The sequence below is a fragment of the Dryobates pubescens genome, chromosome 22 (assembly GCF_014839835.1).
Source record: "Dryobates pubescens isolate bDryPub1 chromosome 22, bDryPub1.pri, whole genome shotgun sequence".
Lineage (NCBI taxonomy): Eukaryota > Metazoa > Chordata > Aves > Piciformes > Picidae > Dryobates > Dryobates pubescens.
In genome coordinates, this window is record NC_071633.1 from 13,217,976 (window position 1) to 13,237,794 (window position 19,819).

The 19,819-nt window shown below is 39.3% G+C and overlaps 1 protein-coding gene across 1 annotated transcript in view; it reads left to right on the forward strand.

Moving 5' to 3' along the window:
* Positions 1–6,399, forward strand: part of OTOG (otogelin) — an 83,092-nt gene extending 76,693 nt beyond the window's left edge. The window contains exons 54-56 of the mRNA XM_054172041.1: positions 718–763; positions 4,474–4,553; positions 5,771–6,399. Of these exons, the coding sequence (XP_054028016.1) occupies positions 718–763; positions 4,474–4,553; positions 5,771–5,971 (327 nt within the window). The 3' untranslated portion in view covers positions 5,972–6,399. The remainder of the gene's footprint in view (positions 1–717; positions 764–4,473; positions 4,554–5,770) is intronic.
* The last annotated feature ends 13,420 nt before the right edge of the window (positions 6,400–19,819 follow it).

The following is a 19,819-nucleotide window of genomic DNA, read 5'->3' on the forward strand; positions in this document are numbered from 1 at the left end:
GATGTACAGTGGAATTCAGTGACAACCACTTAATACCCATTTGTGCTAAACTAGTCAAGTTAGACCATTTACAGCCAAACCTTCATCCATTCACCAGAGTACTCAACTTGCCTGAATAATGTTGCAAAACTTTGTCTGAAAGATTGTTGTAGTTTGAGCTGGGTGCCCCCCTGGTGCATTCACTTCCTGTGTCCAGAAGTCCAGCCCAGAGGGATGGACACAGGAAATTGTGTATTTCCTACCATAATTCTTTGCACCACTATAAGATCCAGTGCGGAGTCTGGCACTTCCTCTTTCCTTCCCTCTCCGAGACTTGGTAACTGGGGGAGAGATCTCCCGGCCATGGGCCTGATTGGGCCCAAGGCCACAGGGGGATGGGCAGTCTCAGGCCTGGCCAGCTGAGACTAGCCCAGCAGAGGGAGGGGGAAGAAGGAGCCCTGGGGGTTTTGCATGCACCCTCAGGTGGGGATGGGATCTTTCTTTGTCACTGCGCTTTGGGTTTTCTGTAACATTCACTGCTTTCTATTTAAACTTTCATCACTTTTGCAATCCGTTTGCCTGAGTCGTTATTTCTGCCTGTGGTGGGGAGGGGACCTGCCCCAACCCATTACAAAGATATTTCTAATAGCACAGGCATATGAAGGAATAAATGTTTGGAGGGGAGGGGGAGGAGGGAACACCACAATTTTTCTTCCTCTCTATTTTTCTCTTGACCAGGTTGGAGGCTATGTTGTGCCATTCCTAGAAGGATGCTGCAAAACATGTAAGTAATGACATTCACAAGTCTGTCATTTGTTGTTACCTTGGAAACAAGGCTGATACTTTCATGCATGAGAGCTTGACTCACAGATACCGAAGGCCATACTTTTCCCAGTTCTGCACATGAATACCAGTCGAACTAGCGGAGTTTAATTAGTAGAAAGTAGTTTAACATCGAATGTGTTACTCCACTGATAGTGATTGTGGCTAGCCAAGTCACTAAAATTGCTACCTTGATTATTTTGTGATGCTTGTGTGAAATTGTTCAAACTATTAGTTACTGCATTTAGTATACTAGAAGGTACTGTGTTTTGGAAGGCACCTGAAAACATGCTTCATCAACATTCGTATTTTTCATATTGGGTAAAAATGAAGATTGGGCTATGCAGTTTGTCAGTTAATGCTGTAAATAATTAACTGATTGTCATGTAGTGTTAGGTTCCAATAATAGACATAGTTCAGAAGCTTTCAGGCAGTATCTTTTAAAAGAACTTACAATTAAAAACCTCCCTTACTTGATGATCAAGATATATTTTGACATCTGAGAGCTAATAAAGATTTTTTTTAAAAACCAACTGCTATAGTTAGAGAAAGGTAATGACCACACTCTTAAATAATTAAGGCAAAAGTTAGTTATCAATCTGGAGCACACATTACAAAGTAAAATTAACTCCCTGAAAAATTCAGTGACTTCTAAGGTGCATTTAAGAGTAAATTCATAAAATTTTCATTTTGCACCTGTTTATAGACAACAATCCCTGTGAATCATGTGGTTTATTCTGACTCCAGCTACATCTGGCATGAGAGCTGCTAGCTGATTGTCTGTGACATTTTATGAGAAGGGTTATCAGGTTTTTGTTTTCTTTTGCAGTACTTTACCATTGGAAACCATTGTGATTTTCCCTTTCAGTTCTGGGAGTTCCATCAAAGCCTAGAGAATATTTACAAACATTGCTCAGAGGAAATGAACTCTGTCTTTCTTGTAGCCTTAAAGGACAACTTAAATTTAGGGTACCAGACTGTCTTAGCCATACTGGTATAGATCAGATTCTTTCTGTTTTGACATTCAGGGTAGCAATGGAAGTAATGCCTGGACATGGTTTTGAGCTGCTGGGCACAGCAGCCTGAGCTGGGAGTTTGGACCAGATGACCTCCAGAGGTCCCTTCCCACATCAGCCATTCTGTGGTCCTGTAATATACAGATATTTTAAGGCTGAATTATTTTCTCAAATATGTCAAAGTCTAGTAACTCCAGAATGTTTCATACTGATAGGGAATACTTTGTAACATGTACTGTGTTCAATATGTAATATTCTTACCAGGTTCTTCAGTGTCAATGCTCCTCCCATTCCCTGTTAGCCCAGTCACTCCTACAGCCTATGGTAGCTGTTACACAGGTACATTTTCCTGGAAATAAGTGGGACCAACCCAAACAGCATCATTGTTGATTTCCAACAATGTACTCCCTGATAGGAGCATCAGGCCTCCCATAACCCAATTATGCCAAAAGCTGCAGTGTAGTATAACTACTTGTGGTTCAGAGTGGTTCACATTTTGGTTTTGGTTTGCTTTTATTTTGCACTGTGTGGGCGGTGCATTGTTGTTAGCCAACAATGTACTGTTGGTAGTAAGCACTTGCGTGGTCTTAAGCTTGCTGCATGTGTAAAATTGCTGTGTTTAAATATGTAAGCTACTGCCATTGTGTTTGCAGTGCTGTAGAACATAGAGGCTAATGGCTTTTCTTGTTCAAGCTCTTTATGTAAGCAACATTTTGCAGATCATGTATCATGTTGTTTTGCTTCCAGTGGCATATACTGTAGAAGCAGGTAATTTCCTTTCCATCCATAGTTAGGACAATTATCTGAAATAGCAAGCCTGTGTTTTCTCCATGAAAATTGGAGGTTATCTTTTTTCTTTTTGACAAACAGGTTATTTTGGGGAATTGCAACGTATTATGAATCCAAGTGTTCTGCCATTTATTTTGTGAAAACATAGTACTGATGTTGACTGTAATTCTGTGCATCATGGAGTGATACATCCTTCATTAAACTACAGTCATGACTTCAGGAGGACTACTCTGAAATCTGTACTGTTCTTTCACATTGATATAACTTTAAATGACAACATCATTAAAAGTCAACCCAAAAACTAAGCAAGGATTTTCGACCATACAGGCTGAGGCTGTAAGAAAGAACCTCATTATAACAAGATGTGTGTAAGATGCACACATTTTTGTAAGGTTATTCATGGAAAAGTATGTCATGTTGTAAAGCTCATTAAAATCCACTGGGCATTTAAGTGCATGCATGGAAATACATTAGATACTTACTTCTTTATGAGAAATGTACTTTCACTATAGCCTGGATGAAGTCATAGCCACAGCTGCACTGAGTTCCTCATCCTACACACCATGTATAATGTAAAAGAAGAAAGAACATGGACTGGACTATGAGAAATGTGAAAAAATGGTGAGTTTTTCAATTTTCAAACCCAATTTATTTGTTCTTCATTTCTCAATTTACTTCTTCCCTAAGCAATTATAACTCAACGCACTAGCAGTAGCCAGCCACTTCTGATTGTCAATGTTTTACTTGTTTCCAAGAAGATTCATTATTGGCCTTTCTTTCATATTCCAGAAGCCTCTGCTATGTTTAGAAACAGTAGCAGGCCTTTGTGTTTTAATAAAAAAAAAAATCACCTGGTTTGACAATGATTGCAGCAGGGAACTGGATATTACACATCAAGGTGTAATAAGCCTTTGTCACAGTTCAATATTGGATATTGGGTGACTCAGGAAGTCTTTCATTGCTCTTGCTTTTCTGGAGCTAGGAGTACTTACCTTTTGTCAACATCTCTGGATTTCTTGGCTGAAAGAAAATGCAGTTCTGTAAGTGAAGAATGATGTGGGACTGCACCATGGTGTGTAAAATCTACTGTGAAACTGTGGAAGCTGTTATACTGGAATGAACTATTCATTTCTCTTACAGATCTGCAGTGCAATGTGCTTGCTTCAGCACAGAGAGAATCACCGTGAGAAGATGCCGTGCCTTCTGATCGCTAGCAACTGAACTTCATACTGAACTTCTTTGCTGTTCTTCAAATGTTCAAGATTCCCACCTGAACTCCTCATTTCACAATTTCTTCTTTATTTCATCTGTATTCTTTGTACATACTTCTGTGAAAAAAAAAGTAGAAATAATGCTAATGAAAATGTAAATAAAGCATTTAATTTGTTCACTGGTGTTTTCTTATTTAATAAAAACATAAAGAATAAGGCTTCAGGGGCCTTGATGTTTCTGTATCAGGTTCTGCTGTTTAGTGTTGATTTTAAACTGTGCTTATCCCCTTGAAATGTAGTTGCTGCTATTAAAGTTGTTACAATTATTTCATAGGAACTGCATCTTTATGCATCATTAACAAGCCTTCTCACAGGAATGATTGATCAATTTACATAATTTTTTAAAGATGGTGGACTTAATGAACTTTTCATGATTGTCATTGAAGCTATAAGGAGACAATACGTGAAAGAGAATAGTTTTAAGAGCAATACAAAATATAGCTAATGTCACCTTGCTGAAGTTTTGCATGCACAGTGATGTATTGGATATTTTCTTTGTTTCATCTCTTGCTCCTATAAAACATTCAGGAATGTTCTTGTCTGTGAAACATGTAGAATTTTGAGTGGATATTTTTCAATCAATACCCATTTTGCAGGTAAGGAAGATGGAAAATTCTGTAAAAAGGTGACTGTCAGGATGACCATCCGCAAGAATGACTGCAGGAGTAACACACCAGTAAGTAAAGAGCTATTACAGTTTGGTTTAGTAGAAGGGAAATAATATGAGACACAAAAAGGAAACACAAATTCCACAAGTCTGCCTCTCAGGGACAGTGTTTTTGTTTTTTCATGGAGCTGCTTTAATGTTTCTCTACATTCTTAGTAAGAAAAAGGGACATGGGGACCTTCTGCTTTTGTATGCATATAGGTGCATGTTGATTTAGTGTAAATCCAAAGTCTCACTTCACCCTATAATCCAATTATTATATGCAAAGTAAGTCTGATATCACTGAATATTGCCAGTTAAAATGGCTGCAGATGTGTTTGATTTTCCATCTTTCTAGGGAAAGTTTACATGCCAACTTCACGAAGAAAGGAATCTTGGGCCCTGAAGGTTTTTTTTAGACAGCAGCATGCATACACTGTGAAATGTGTAGGAAGAATGAGGCATTATCAGTGTGTCTACCAAAGGATTTTCTGTAGGAGGACACCAACAGTGTCCTGCTGTGCAGTAAGGCAGTATGAGAGGCAGCAAGGGTGCAGACAGACATCTCATGTGAGATGTGTAAGGGTGCCTGTAAAAGCTGTAATAAAAGAGTGTAGGGAAACAGCTGTAACCTCTAAAATGACTCTGAGAGTATGTTTTGTAGAATAAACTGTGCAACAGCCAGGAAATTTAGTTTCAGTGTCTCATTGAACAGAAACACAAATCCTGACCATTAAACCTGAAAAAATTCTCAGTTTATATAACTGTTTCTGTTACAGTCTGTATTACAGTTCTGGTGTAATTAGTAATAATTCCCCTTGGCTTCCCAACAGATTTATTTAAGTATTTTATTTTATTCCTCCTTGTCAATACAGAAACACTGCATTGGTGTATCACTGAAAACAATACTGCAGGGAGCTGTGAATAGAACATTTGGTGCTATGTTTAGGCCAAGGCTGTTACTTCAAAATTAATTTTTTTTTTTTTCTTTGTGCCTCTAAATGGCCAAAATCTGCTATTACTGAAATTGCTAGGAAAGTCATCATTAGTCTCAGAGATTAAAAATTGGGACACGTCTGGGAAATGCTATTAGTGGGATTTCATAAGGGGCTGGAAGAAATACCTCCAGGTTTTTCAGAGCTTTGCCATTTCTTTTGGGTGTCTACTGTGTTGGACTTCCTTGAGAGCTCCTGACTTTATTTCATGGTTGCTTCAATTTGCTCATGGTTCCTCATGTTTGTTACCAGGTGAACATTGTTTCATGTGATGGAAAGTGTCCTTCGGCAAGCATTTACAACTACAACATCAACACGTATGCAAGATTCTGCAAATGCTGCAGGGAGCTCGGGCTACAGAGACGAACTGTGCCATTGTATTGCACCAGTAATTCAACCTGGGTCAGCTACTCAGTTCAAGAGCCCACAGATTGTTCTTGCCAGTGGTCTTAGACTGTTTATAGCATAAGATAAACTATTCAAATTATCTATTAAAACTACACAACCCAATCCACTGAATTTTGCCAGTTTAATGCAAGCTGATAAAATAGTAAAAAATGTTTTTGGACTCTTCTAAATTTCTGAAGAATGGCTTAGCTTTGTTTGTGTTGTGATTTGTCTTCATGTTCATTCACAGGGACTGTTTAAAGATTTCTTGTGATTTGTGCCAACTTCAGGTGATTTACATCACAGACACCTCAAGAGAAAGAACACCTATTTTGTTCTGGAAGGCTTGCCCACTCTTTGTCAGGCACCTATTCCTTTTTTAAATCATTGACCAGCTTGCCCAGCTGCAGCTCCTTGTTTTAAATGCATTGCAATTGCACAAATACATTCCATGTCTATTAAGAAAAATGGTTTGGATAACATGAGAATTTTCAGTTTAAATCATATTCACATTGGAAAGTAGAGCATGCATGAGAAATTTAGCTAAAGACCTTTTTTTTTGCTTCCTTTTTTTTTTTGTTGTTTGTTTGGTTTTGTTTGTGGGTTTGTTTGGGGGTTTTTTTTGCCAATACTGATAATGCATATTACAGTCCCTGGTTTTTCTCATGCATTTTGTAATGTAGTGAAAAGCATTATGGCAAACATGATGTATGGAAGAAAATGACTATTTTTAGGCTATCTAGATTAGTCACTAGTGGTTACTTTATCTTGCTGCTGAACAATATGACATAAACTGAAAATACACAGATTTAACAAATGAAAACCATTTTATACTCCTTATATAGATACATCATAAGTGAAAATATTCATATTGAAATGTACCATACTTAAGCTCTTGCTTTTAGGAGAAGGAACTTTGTTTAACACTAAACTTAAAGATGTGAAAATTCATTAGGAAAAATAAAACCAGGATTATGTACCTGTCTAAAAGAAAAACAAAGCTGAACATTTTTTGTCACCAGTATAGTAGAATGCAACTTCTTATGGCAAGTGTTTGATACTGAAAATACAGGGTTGTAAGGTTTGAAATTCCTAAAGTGATTTTGCTTATGAACTTGAACAATTAGCATTTTGTTGTAATGTGATAATATTTTTATCCTCTCAGATAATGTTGCTGTTCTGTAATTTTTTCAGCAAATGCCATCAAGATTCAGCAAAGATCAAGTAGCTTTTGTTATTAAAACTGTAGATAGAACACAGTGATACACTTGAGATCCTAGAATTGAAAATTAATCTCAGCATAACTTCTTAAAGCTGCTTTTCTGCAGTTAATCCAAAGAAAAAATGTCATTAAAATCAATCATGAACATTTTTAATATTAATTTTGTGTACTGTAAATTTCATTCTTACGATATCTAATAAACAACAGGAAGTCTTATTTTGTTACAATTAATTTTGCTGTCATTGTTAAAGCAGTTTACTGCCATGTGATTCAACCAATGTTTACTAATTTATCTCTTTTTTTTTTTTTCCAGCAGTGTACGTGTTTCATTTCAGCAATTGTTGTTATCACTAGTACTAATGATCTAATACTACACTAGTGAAGACATGCATATGGATGTTTGAAAATCCATATATTTTTCAGATTCCATAACAGTTCATTTTTATCCTCAGAAATGCAAAATTCAACTGTCAGTTAATTCAAGAGAAAAATCTGGTAAACCATTGCTCATTGAGGCATAATAACACATTTCTGATCCTTAAGTGTCAGATTGGCTGTTTGTTCTGGAAAAAAATGGGGCAGGGGGGTAAAGGGTAAGTTTCCACTGCCCATTTTCTTTCCACAGATTTTTCCTTAACTGTCTTCCAGGACTGATTTGCAATTAGTACACTGGGTTGAGTAAATAGAGGTATTATGTTATAACAGAGTTGTTGTGTAGCGATGATTACTATTCAGCACTTGGGGCCAGGTAAGTAGTTAAAGTCTAGCAAGACGTGCTTCTTATTCAAAGACATCTAAAGAGTGGGGAAGGAACAGAGTTTGGGAGGAGTGCATCCTTTGGAAAACTATGGATTAAGGGGGGGGGGGGGGGGGGGGGGGAATGTTCTCTTTACAAGACATTGAACAGAGTTAAGTCCTTGAACTCATGTGCCTGAAATTGAATCTTTGGCATTTGCAAAAGTGAAGTTCAGCTTCCCTCAGTACTAGATAGCAAATACAATCCTAGACAGTTAATATGAAGATACATTTGTTTTGCTTTCAAGCCAGGTGGTATTTGCTGTGAAGCGCCAACCACCAATATGAGGGGCAGAATTTGAGCAAGAATTCAGCCAGCTGCCATGATGCCCTTGACTATGGCATGATCCCTCCTCTTGACACTCAGGCTAATGGCAAAGCGCTCATTGCTTCCAGCAAATTAAGGCTGGTTACTCAGAAGGAAAGACATTTGAGATACAATCTTTGAACTCTTGCTTGAAAAGCAATACTAGAAGTGAGAGTAGAAAGTGAACTCCAGTGTGACTCTAGTGTACCAAGTAACTGTAATCAATGATTGCTGCTGCTTAGAACCAGAAGTAAAATAAACATTGTATTAAGTCCTTATGATTTTGTAAATGTTAGACTAATTCTGAGAGAAACAAGGGAAAGATTCAAACTGCCTGTGGTTGGACAGGGGGATGATACTTTTCTCCTTGCCTCAGTGTTAAATTCCTTCACAGATGCTTAGCCTCCCTGTCTGTGGTTAGTTCAAAGCAACCCAGGCCCTTGCCATGTGTTTACCTTATGCTATGTTCACACTAAGCAGCTCAGCTGGAAAAGGATTTTGCCTTATTTGTATTTCCTTGTCTTTGGGAACCAAAGGGACCTCAAGGAGCTGTGGATTTCATCTAGCCCTCCCATGCAGGAGGTACTTAGATTATGGACAGTATCTGAGTTCTGAAATCACTTTCTTTTTACTTGCCTTTTGCCTATGTAGGTGTAATATGAAGAGTCTACATCACTAAAGCTATATTCTTTAGAATACATGCATTTCACTAGTACAATCTTATTACTGGAGCCTTTATGTAAGTTCTTATAGCAGCAAAAATTAAGCCCTGTATTCAGCACATAAAAGTTGCTTTCTAAAAGCCTTGCTGCTACAGGGTGCTCCAAGGTTATGGTTGCCCCTACAACAGCAGCAGCACACTGCACACAATTCACAAAATTGAGACTGGATCCTTCACTGAGTTCATCTAAAATTTGTGATCTAAAAGAAAAAAACAAATACACACACACACCAGCTTTGGAAGTGAAAGAAAAACAGCAAAGCTGCCCATCCAGCAGATATTGGGTAGCCTTTTGTAGAGCCATCTCAGCCGGGTGACTGCTGGGGCAGCTGTAGGCTGAGGGCCTGGGCCTCACAGGCAGGGGACACAAAGCGCCTGTGCTGTGCCCTGTGCTCGGAGCCTCAGCAAAGGGGCTCAGGAAGGGCCTCCTTCCCCAATTTGCACCACATGAAGCATGTTTCTGTTGGGCAATGAAGGTGGAAATGGTGGCTGAGGGATAAAAGAGGTATGTGAAAGGTAGTGTGTCTGGTGAGTGCTCTACTACAGAACTGGGCCCTTGTTTTAGAAGAGGGGCCTGGCCAGTTGATAGATGGTCTGTGGGCTGTAAGATGGGGGACAGGAGGTGTGTGGCCTTAGAGGCCTTTCCCTTGTGCTGTACCTGTGAGAAAAATTTGAAAAGGTAATAGTTTATTTTGTGAAAGCTGACTTCTTGGTGGTGAAAGCAGCAAAGAAATAAAAATGGTGGTGCTGCTGGAAACCTTTGTGCTTGTACAGCTATATTGAATTAGCCCCTCAGGCTCTGCTGGGAGAAGCAGCTCTCAGATGGAGAGCACCTGCTTCACTTCTGTAGGTGAAACTGGTGCATGCTGGAGGGAAACACAGCTGCTAACATCCTCCAGTGCTGTTGTCAGCTGCACGACTAATTAATTTAGATCAAACCCTAAAATAGCACACAGGTGATTCTCCAGGTGAATGCTAATGAGTGCTCCTGTGGCAGACATCTTGTGATTCCTGCTCTGCAGGGTAGAGTGCATTGTAAAGTTGTTTATCTGGAATGAAATGGAGCCAAATATGAAAAGTTCTCTTCAAAAGGTAGGTGAGAGACTGAGTAATTAGTTGGGATAATTATTTTTTGTTTAATGTGAGTGAAAATGCTGTGGGTGTGAAACCTGACCTTCCTGAAATTGAGGCCTGTTATGTTTGTGTACAAGTCGCAAAACTGAAGTCCCCCCCTGAGGGCCATGTTTTCTTTATATGTGCTCACATATGTGCTGTTTCTCCACCAAAGTGATTCCTAGTGTAGATATAAATGTAACAGATACAATGCAGATAGAATAATACTTACAGCATAGAAACATTATAAGCTTGTATGTTGTTAAAACTAGGATTTAAAAATCTTTCCAATGCTGAATTGATTTCCATCTTTGAATAAAATATTTAGTGATTTGAGTGTGGAAACACTGTTTGTTATGGTGCTGTTTGCTCATTGTCATCTCCTTTAACAAATACTTTATTTGCATTACCTTGAGCAAGCTTACCCAGCCAAGATTCAGAGGGAAAATATATTTGGGAGCTGGACTATGATGGACATTTGTCATTAAGAAAGGCCTTTAAAAGAAAAAAATATGTGTGTGTATATATATATATAATTAATCATCCTAGCCAAACTCCCACTGTTGGGGTTATGAGTGCATCATCTGGTCTCGGGATAACAGCCTCTTGAGTAATGCTTCCTCTAATTAGAGGTAGTGCTGCCTGGTGGTTTGGTAAATTAATCTGAAATATTTGCATCTGTTGCTCTGTAGTTTAATGTGAGCTGTTAGTCACAAGTTACATAATTTGCATTTCCTCAGATCGCCTCTCAAGTATGCAGTCCATGAAGCCAGACCAAAATCATTCAAAAAAATTTCATCCTCCCTCTTATCTCTGCCCACGCCATCATTTCTCTCTCCAGTGCAAGTGGCTAGGTATGAAGTACTAAAATGAAGTACCAGCTGCTATGCACATGGTGATGATTTTTTTTTTTTTTTTTTGATAAATGCCCTCTCAGTGTGATGAAAATCTTTAACTTCTCTAGAAATAGTACCTGACATACTGCCATCCCCTCAGGTCTGCTTTCTGTATGGGCTTTTGACCAAGGCTTTGACCATGTCAGCTCACTATGTTAAAACATAGATGTCTGAATTAACTCAGGTGTTCAGGCTCCATCCATCACCAAACAAAGAGAGGTGCATCCAGAAAGTGACTCAACCCATCCTGAAACAAACATCTAAGACTGATGTGATAAATCATTTTCCAGAGGTATCATCTTTCCTTCTCACTGTAGAGAGAACCTGGATGGTAAAGATGTGGTTAGGCACCTCGGGTTTAGGTTGTTAAAATTAATTGGAATAGAATTCAGCTTCAATGGTTAAAGAGATCTCAACTTGCTTGAAAGTCAGCTCCTCTGATGGTGTAATGCTAATACTTGATTTGTATGCATGGTAATGTCTTGTGCAGTTTTTCCTGTATGTCTTGAAGTATACTCAATTCATATGACCACTGTATTTAAACTATCCATGGCCCTCATCCCTTTCTCTTCTCCTCTACAGCATAGAGAAAAAGGAGATGAGTGGTGAGATTTTGGCGGAAAACATTTAGAAGTTTATGCCCTCCAATTGGAACGGCAAGCCCAACCCTCATGAAGTTCTCGTACAGAGCAGAGTAGAAGTCAGTACCTAAGGAGTGAGTTTTAACATTGCGGGGGGAGGGGGAGAGAAAAAACCTTTCCTGGATGCATTCTGTGGTTATGCTGACAGAGATGGGCTTGAGTGCAGACCTTGGTGCAGTATTAATATAGTTTTACCATGTGTATCTGCTCTCCATTGCCCATGTGTTTTGCTGGTGGTGCCAGAGTTACAGCAAGCTAAAAAGGCAGGGGCTGAAGACTACTGCTGTTTTCCCTAGCAAATACCTGTGGGATTTTTACTGAAAGGTTTTGGCTCTGTGAATTATTTCGTATCTGAATGTGTCCATGCTTTCCCAGGGCTGTGTTTTGGGACTTGTCTGGAGAAAATGATGGAGACACAGTGGCTTGCACAGGGCCACTAAGTTAATTCTGTGTTTTGATGGGCAGCCCAAAGCTTCATAGCTAAGCTGTGAGAGAATTAACTTTGTGGTCCCATGCAAGCCATGGCATCTCCATCACAACAGAGTTGTAGATCTGTGCAAGGATGCACAAGGATGTAGTTTCTATGATGTTACAGTATTAGAAACCAGTACTTAATTACCAGAGCTTTCCTCAGCTTTTTTCAAACAAGAAAAAATATTCTGCAAACCTGTACGTACAGGAAAATATTGCAAATGTTGCTCTTAAATATGGATTTAGCACTTCACTGTATATTTTTTTTTAGCAGCAGTTACTCTTCTATCTTATCCATGTGTCCTGGGGAGAAATATGGCACCTTTAGATAGCTCTAGTGATTGGAGTCTCATGATTACCTACAATGGAAGCACATATAACCTTGTGCCCTGTAAATATTGTTCTTAAGCTGATCTCTGGAATGAAATTCACAGCACTATTGCACATTTGTTTCTTGGCTTCATGACCAGTGGAGAGGGGGAAGGGGAAGGTGGTGTTTTTTAGGCTTTAGATTTGGCCATATTGTAGCACTTCTAAATCTTCTGTCAAGTGGCGTGACGTCGCATTCGTTAAAAACGCACGACCTTTTTAAATGTCCATCTGTTATATAAATAAAAATAATGCACTCCTACATTTTTATGGTATGCTAATCTTGCATGGCCATGGTCTAATTATCAAATGATTTCATGCTACCCTGGTGGCAGGCAACATCCAGACCACTGAACACTTGCTATGGATCTCTTATTAAATCCCTCTTGCACAGTTTCATTCATAAATTTACCATGCCTTTTAAAATAAAATAGTTTGATGCTTATACAGCAATATCAGGTAAGAGCAGTACATTTCCAGAATGTAGCAACAATTTTTCAGATGCTTCACTTCATGCATGACTGAGTAATTGGTGGCAGGCTCCATTATTGCTGCCATTTACCTTGAGTGGAAGCCATGCCGCTGCTTGTGCATGCTAGTTGTGCTCAACTGCAAAATCTGAGTGTAATCTGTCTATACGTTTGTGGAGCTTCAATGTCCTACTCTCTACACCAAGCTTCATTTTGACAACAGGTGTCCTTAGCAGGGTATCAACCCTCCTGGTCCATACTGATTTCCCTGTTACGTTCATGCTGGCACAGAGGTGCTGGGATACTCATGACTTGCCTCCTCTGATGTTCCTCCAGGACTACTCTGTGTCAGCTCACAAGAAAGGACATGGTATCTTAAGGCTTTGTAAACGTGTCATGTTAAACATGGAAAGCCAAAATCCAAAGAAAATTGGGGGGTTGTTGTTAATTTAGAAAGTTTCTTGGTGCAAGTGGCTAGTGGAAGTGCTTGCTTATTTATGTAAGGCAATTTTTTAATCTTTCAGTTTGGTGCAAAGGGCTTATTCCCAAGTGACCATGCAGTTAACTCCATAAACAATGGAATAATTAAAACCAGAAGTGAGATATTTGTCCAGATTTAGACTGCAATTTACCCTAAACAACTTCATACCATCTGTGCCAACTTAGTGCCATCTGGTCTTTTATGAGATAAGATTTACAACTTAGCAAGAATTCTTCCTGTTGTCTTGTAACATTGAGTGCTCTGGTAATGTCATCTTCTCTGGGTTTGCACCATCCCCCAGCATGTATTCCATAGATCTGTTTCATTTGACCTGTAGCTTCAGTGAGGTACTGCTGGAGTGGAATTGAATAGCAATTTTTCTACCCTCTTGTGCAGGCTTTGAGAACCCCTTAGCTGGACACAAGTTGTGGTGGTGACAAAGAGCCTGTGACACATTGATCAAGCACTGATGATAGCAATTGACCCCCGTGTGCAGGTAGCTGGGGGCTACTGGGGAAATGAGGAAGAGTGGAGAGAGACATGACATGTGATTGAGTTTGGATTAATTTCCCATCCTTGCTGCATCTTTGTCTTTTGCTTGATGAAAGTTTTGTATTCTGGTTCAAGCCACATTGCATAGCCTAAAATATTTTTATCACCCTTTTGTTTGCTTCAAATGAAAACAAGGTGGCACCACAGAGGTGATTTACGTCCACATATTACCAGCAACCCAAGCCTCCTGCTGAACTTCAATAAATTAGTTTCCCTCTTCTCTGACATAGATAATTTTAAGTATTTGTAATATGTTGGAAATCCCAACAAGTTGTGTGCTTACTCAAACAACTAATGTGACTTGTTCAGTGCTTACCAGGTCATTTGAAGCTCAATGTGGTTGAAGATGTTTGCACCATACTCTTTAAAATAAGGCACTGCTGTTCTCTGTGTCACACTCCTTGTTCAGAGAATTTTAAGTATGTGTTGGATATGGAATCTGGGCAAATTTTCTTCTAAAAGAATGAAAAGTGCCTGAGGACTCACAGGGAAATAATGCCAGCCTGTGCCAGCACTTAAGCCCCTTCCCAGTTCTCTTGCTGCAAGCAGTGGCTCTGCTTAAGCCATGAGCATTGTCTCTAGGTGACTGGACTGCCACTGTTGGCAGAGGTGCCAGACAAGGCAGAGTGGCATGCTGGGGCATCACATACATTTTCTATTTTAATTTTTTATTCCATCTCCTTTGTGGGTTGTCTGAAAGCTGTGGCATTACAGATGGTAATGAAAAAAGCCCCCAGTCATCAAAGCAGCCTGTCTCATCACCACTGGCTTTCTCTGCTTCTGCATGCCCCAAACTTGCATCCTTCCCTCTTCTTCTTCTCAGGTTTCTGCAGATCCAACTGGTATTAATGAGATAAAAGATGGTAGAGTGTGGCTGAGCTGGGATTGCCTGAGCTGGCATGTAGGGAAACAACTATACCTGGGCAAACTAGGTGAATTTTTACTGGCTACAGTGACCACCTTTGTGCCCAGGCTGGTCCTTGCCATATTTCTGTTTCACAGTCTATAAGTACTGCAACCTCTCAGGCAAATGACTCCGCAGACGTATGTGTGTATATGCATATATAATCTTCTAGTTATACAGGCAAGCTAATAAATCTTTCAGCTGAGATTTTCAGTAGCATACATAACAATCTTGAAGAGGAATATGCCTGTTACAGTAAACTTCTGTCCATATTATTTGTTTATCAAAATGGTAAACTTCCAAATTTAAGATTTTTACAAAGGAGAGTTCTGGGTAAATTATTTGGGGTTTGGTGCCACCTGCTCTAGCAAACAATAATAATTCAGGGGGGTTAGTGGCTGTGCAGCTGAAATGTGTTACTTTCTAGCAAGTTCAGCTGTGGTGGGAGGGAGGAGCAGGAGCAAGGGGCAGCACCTGTGTTTAAGTGAGCAGGTAACTGAAAAGAGTTTCACTTATTTGATGTTCTACTTGAAGTGTAAATACATATTGTGTGTATATTATGTAGAGATGCAATGCAAATGAGGAAATGTGGTACTCATGGCCAACAAACAGACCACAGGGGTCGCAGATGTTTTCTCTTTAAACTTCTTGAATAGTCATTAAAACACCTTTCATTTTGTATATGCTTCTCTGTGCCAGTAGGTAAAATCAGGTATTACTGTATAGTATGTGGTGGGTTCTGTTGTGTTTTGGGGTTTTTTTTTGGGGGGGAGGGGAGATGGGGGGTTGTAGTGTTGGTTTTTTTTTTTTTGTTTGTTTGTTTATTCAAATCACTGGCTACTAATCAGATTTTCAGTTCAGTGACCTTGTCACATCTCTGCTGCATTTTAAGATGTTAAGAATATTTTCCAAATGGAAAAACATCATATTTAAAATTCTAATGTATTTTACATAACATAAGAAGGTTTTAGTACCAGAAAAATTACATTTTCCTCAGTCCAGTTTCAGGTTCCTAACCTGATTTTCTGGGCTTAATCCTCTTCCTGTTGAAATCAATAAGTACATTGTAATATAATGATTCACGTTCAAGGTTCAACCATAGAAAATTAAGGCTACATGCTGATTTTACTGCCATTGTTGAAAGATGATCTCTTAAAATGTGTAAAGGCACAATAAACTCTTTAACTCTTTCAGACCTATTATTTTTTCCTTTTTTTCCCCCCTCTACAGAGTCTAAACACTTTTAAATGAGACTATGGTTTTTTTAGACATAACAATCGCAAGACTTACAAGCTGAGAGATGCTATTTAGATAGGAATACCTTTCTGGTTTCAATGCTTTGTAGTGGGTTAGTCATTGGACATTGAGGAGCTTGACACAAGATGCCAGGAAAACCATAGTCTACTCTTGTGTACCTGTTCTGGTGATTTACTGTTATTTTATATTTGCCACATGAAAAATAAAGGCTCTTTAGAAAACTCTAACATTTTGATATCTGTAAGTGAAAAGATGTACAAGTTGGGATGTTTTCATTCCTTATTTGTGTAAGAACAGTAATACCCTCTTCTGTCCTTAACTAATTCATGTTAAGACTGAAAGGATATCAAGGCAAGTGGAGCATATTTCCTTGTTTTAATGTAAGACAATGTAATTATCAATGTGGAAGTGTGGGATCTAATTCAATCTAACTCTTTGAGAATAGTGGGAAAGCCCCAGTTGATCTGTCTTGTCAAAATGTAGTGGATGTGTTGTGAAAGTCTGGGATGCCTGATTATCACTTAACAACCTGGTGAGATCTCCTGAGCTCTCACAAAGGGTCCTGACTGATACTCTAGCACTTTGGTGACTGTATCTCTCAAAAGATGAATGTTTCAAAATGGTTGTTAGGATATGACTCAGGCTGTCTTCAGATGGCTCTTCTGTAAGCGAAGTGCCACATTTTCTGTTTGCTGCCTCATGCAGATGCTCTAACCATGGGTGAATTCTGCCTTTGGCTGCCCTGGATTGAGTGTGGGGAAAACTGGGGGTGCACTGATCCTTGTGGGTGCACATGTTAAGAGTCTCTGTCACTGTTCTCCACCAGTACTGAACGTGCAGGTCATAAACATCCTTGCATTGCTTGTCTCCTTTCTGGCAATGAAAGTCAATGTGCATTCTATAGGCAGTTCCATATTTTGGGAGTGGAAGCTATTAAAATACATGCAGCTGAAGTGTTACTTTCAGGCTCCTTGACATCCCAGTTGAACTAATCTTGAAGAAATTCTTACTTCCAAAGCCTCTAGGAAAGAAAAGGCCCCCTCCCCCCCCTAAAAAGTAAAAAAAAAAATAAATTAAAAATCTCCTCCCTCTTCCTCACTCCACAAGACTTACTGAGGAAGCCAAACCTTTCCCATTAGGTTTCCAGTCTCATTCAGGTACAGTGATTTCCCCACAACTACTGAACTCTCATGTCCTTTTCTGTCTCTGGTGGAGGAAGTGCTGTGTTCCCTGCTGAGATACAGTCTTTTCCCATCCTCCAGAAGCAGGAGGGCATTGTGTCCCTTTCCTTGCTTTTGGGAAAAAAACAGATATCTGCAAAGGGCTATCTCTGCCAGCTGTTCCTTTTCTTGTCCAGAAGAACAGGGAAAACCGAGTTTGCTTTCATGTATTCCAGCTGACAGAACTACTGGCTCTTGTTTCCTGAGATGTGTGTTTTTTTCCAGCACACAGGCTTGTAGGAAACTGTGGACTGATCAGTAAATATTTCTAGCACTAATGGAACTATGTCTTTTGTAAGTGTAGTATTCAGAAAAAGTCTGAAAACGTATGGTACAAAGTACACTCTTTTTTTGAGTATTCTTGTTGATTCCACTTCAAACGTATCCATCATAGTATAAGCTACTACTCTTTTTTCCTTAATTGTCTGACTGACCAGGAAAGGATTGTCAGGTTGCAGATAGTCTCCTCCCCATCCCCAGACGCTGGTTTGTATTACATCAGTAAGGATTAGACTTTTTTGTGGACAAACAATGGTTGATCCATGTTAGACCAAAGATATCACACTAAGGAGAAAAAGGCCTAAGATGGTAAAAGGCACAATAGGATTCAGCTTGATCTCCATGCAGATGTGGCCTCCTTTGCTGGCGGAAGAAAAGGGTTAGCGGTTTTTGCAGAAGTGGTGGGTACATGTGCATCAGGTCAACAAATATCAGTGCTTCACACTTTCCAGTAATGAGAAAAGTTCAAGAATTTTCTGTAGCACATAAGAAAATAATACAGCTGTGTTCATTGCTTGGTCTCTGCATTTTGATTGCATTAGTTTCTGGTAATCTCTTAAGACTGAGATTTCTATGCAGACACTACAGAGAGCTGAGAGGGAGGACTGTGATAAAATGGAAATAGACTGAGAATCTCAGAGGCACCTTTGCCATTTTATTTTCAAATAGGCCTTGAAGCTCATTACATACTACTGCAACAAAGAGCAGTGGTTTGTGCTTCTTTCCAGGAATTCTTTTCTTGACAATGATTCTGGCTTGTTTGGTAACAGTGGAAGGAAGATTGTTTCAAGGAGCTGGTGTTGGTACTTTGCTTTCTGGACCAGAGCAAATTGACTTATTTTCAGACTGGTCTTGATGTGGTTGTGGGCTGCCAGTACAGTTCAGGAATTTGTGTTGCATAGTTTTCCCAGCAATATCTAACCCCTGACTTTTAGAAGTGTGATACAATATACATCCCAGATAAAAGCATCACAGTGATAATGCTGCTTGAACTGGAGTGAAAGTTTTGGAACAAATGGAAACACTTCTTACAAAGATGCTGTAGTTTGTACTTGAAAAAGCTTTGATGAATTAATATGTAGTGATATCCTTGCTTTTATTAGATAAGATCTTTAACTTTTAAAATTAGATGTATGTAAAGAGCTCAGAGTTGTTGGTACCAAGTGATGTGAACAGAAGGGTTGCCTAAAAATTAAACACAGGATTATCTTGATCTAGGAAGTATTTGGCTATAGGCATTACCAAAGTACTGCCAAATAGCATCATGCCACTGAATGTGAAGGGTCAGAATACTTTCACCAGGGCAGCAGGGGGGCTTTTTCCATTGGTAAGAAGCTGAGTAATTTAAAAAAATAAAAAACTATTATTAGTATTTGCCTTGGCCACTGGTATCTAATTTCTGAATTTGCTGAGGATATTGCTGGTGAGTTTTCTGCATGTTAAAAATGCCTCCCTAAATACATCCCGTATTTGGCTCTCTGTTGGGTCTACACATGAGATCCTAGCTATCTTGAAACAAAAATTTGTCTTATGAAAATGTACACTAAGAGGGATGCCTGCTATTCAATTTTACAGTTTATAGAAATACTTGATGACTTGGGGGAAACCTCTAAAATATCTTGAGAATCTCCATCAAACCATCTCTGCCACATGGCCTGTGGGTTCATGGTGCCTTCTGCTATTTTGGCAGGTCATTGGCCTGGTGCAAATTGATTAATACCTGGAAACGCTTCCAGTGGAAGCCAACACTGCTCCCTGTCTAGTCCTAAGCTATGTGCTGAAGCCACAAGGTAGCCAGCTAACTGCTAGTAACTCAGTATGACTGAGTATGCTGCCTCAGGCCTGTCGACATGCCATCCACCATGTTTAAGTGGAATGCTGTGGCAGCTGGGCAGCTGTGCTTAAAGCAGCAATTCTTCAGAATGATTTTGAAGAAACAGCTATAGGTCACAGTGTTTTATAGTGTTTTTTTATTTGTGCATAATCTCTTATGGTCTGGCTTTTTGATTGACGTGTATTTACAAACCTCTTAACTGGCATCCAGTTACAAATGAAGAGTTGGAGAACGCATAAAACTTGAGTCCTATCTGAGGCTAGAATGAAGACACATTTTTAGTCAGCCTGATTGATTTTTGTAAGATAGAGCTCTCTGAGGAGACCATTAAGCTCCCTATTTTTTCTTTCTAGTTTAGCTTCAGATAGATAGAACAAATGCA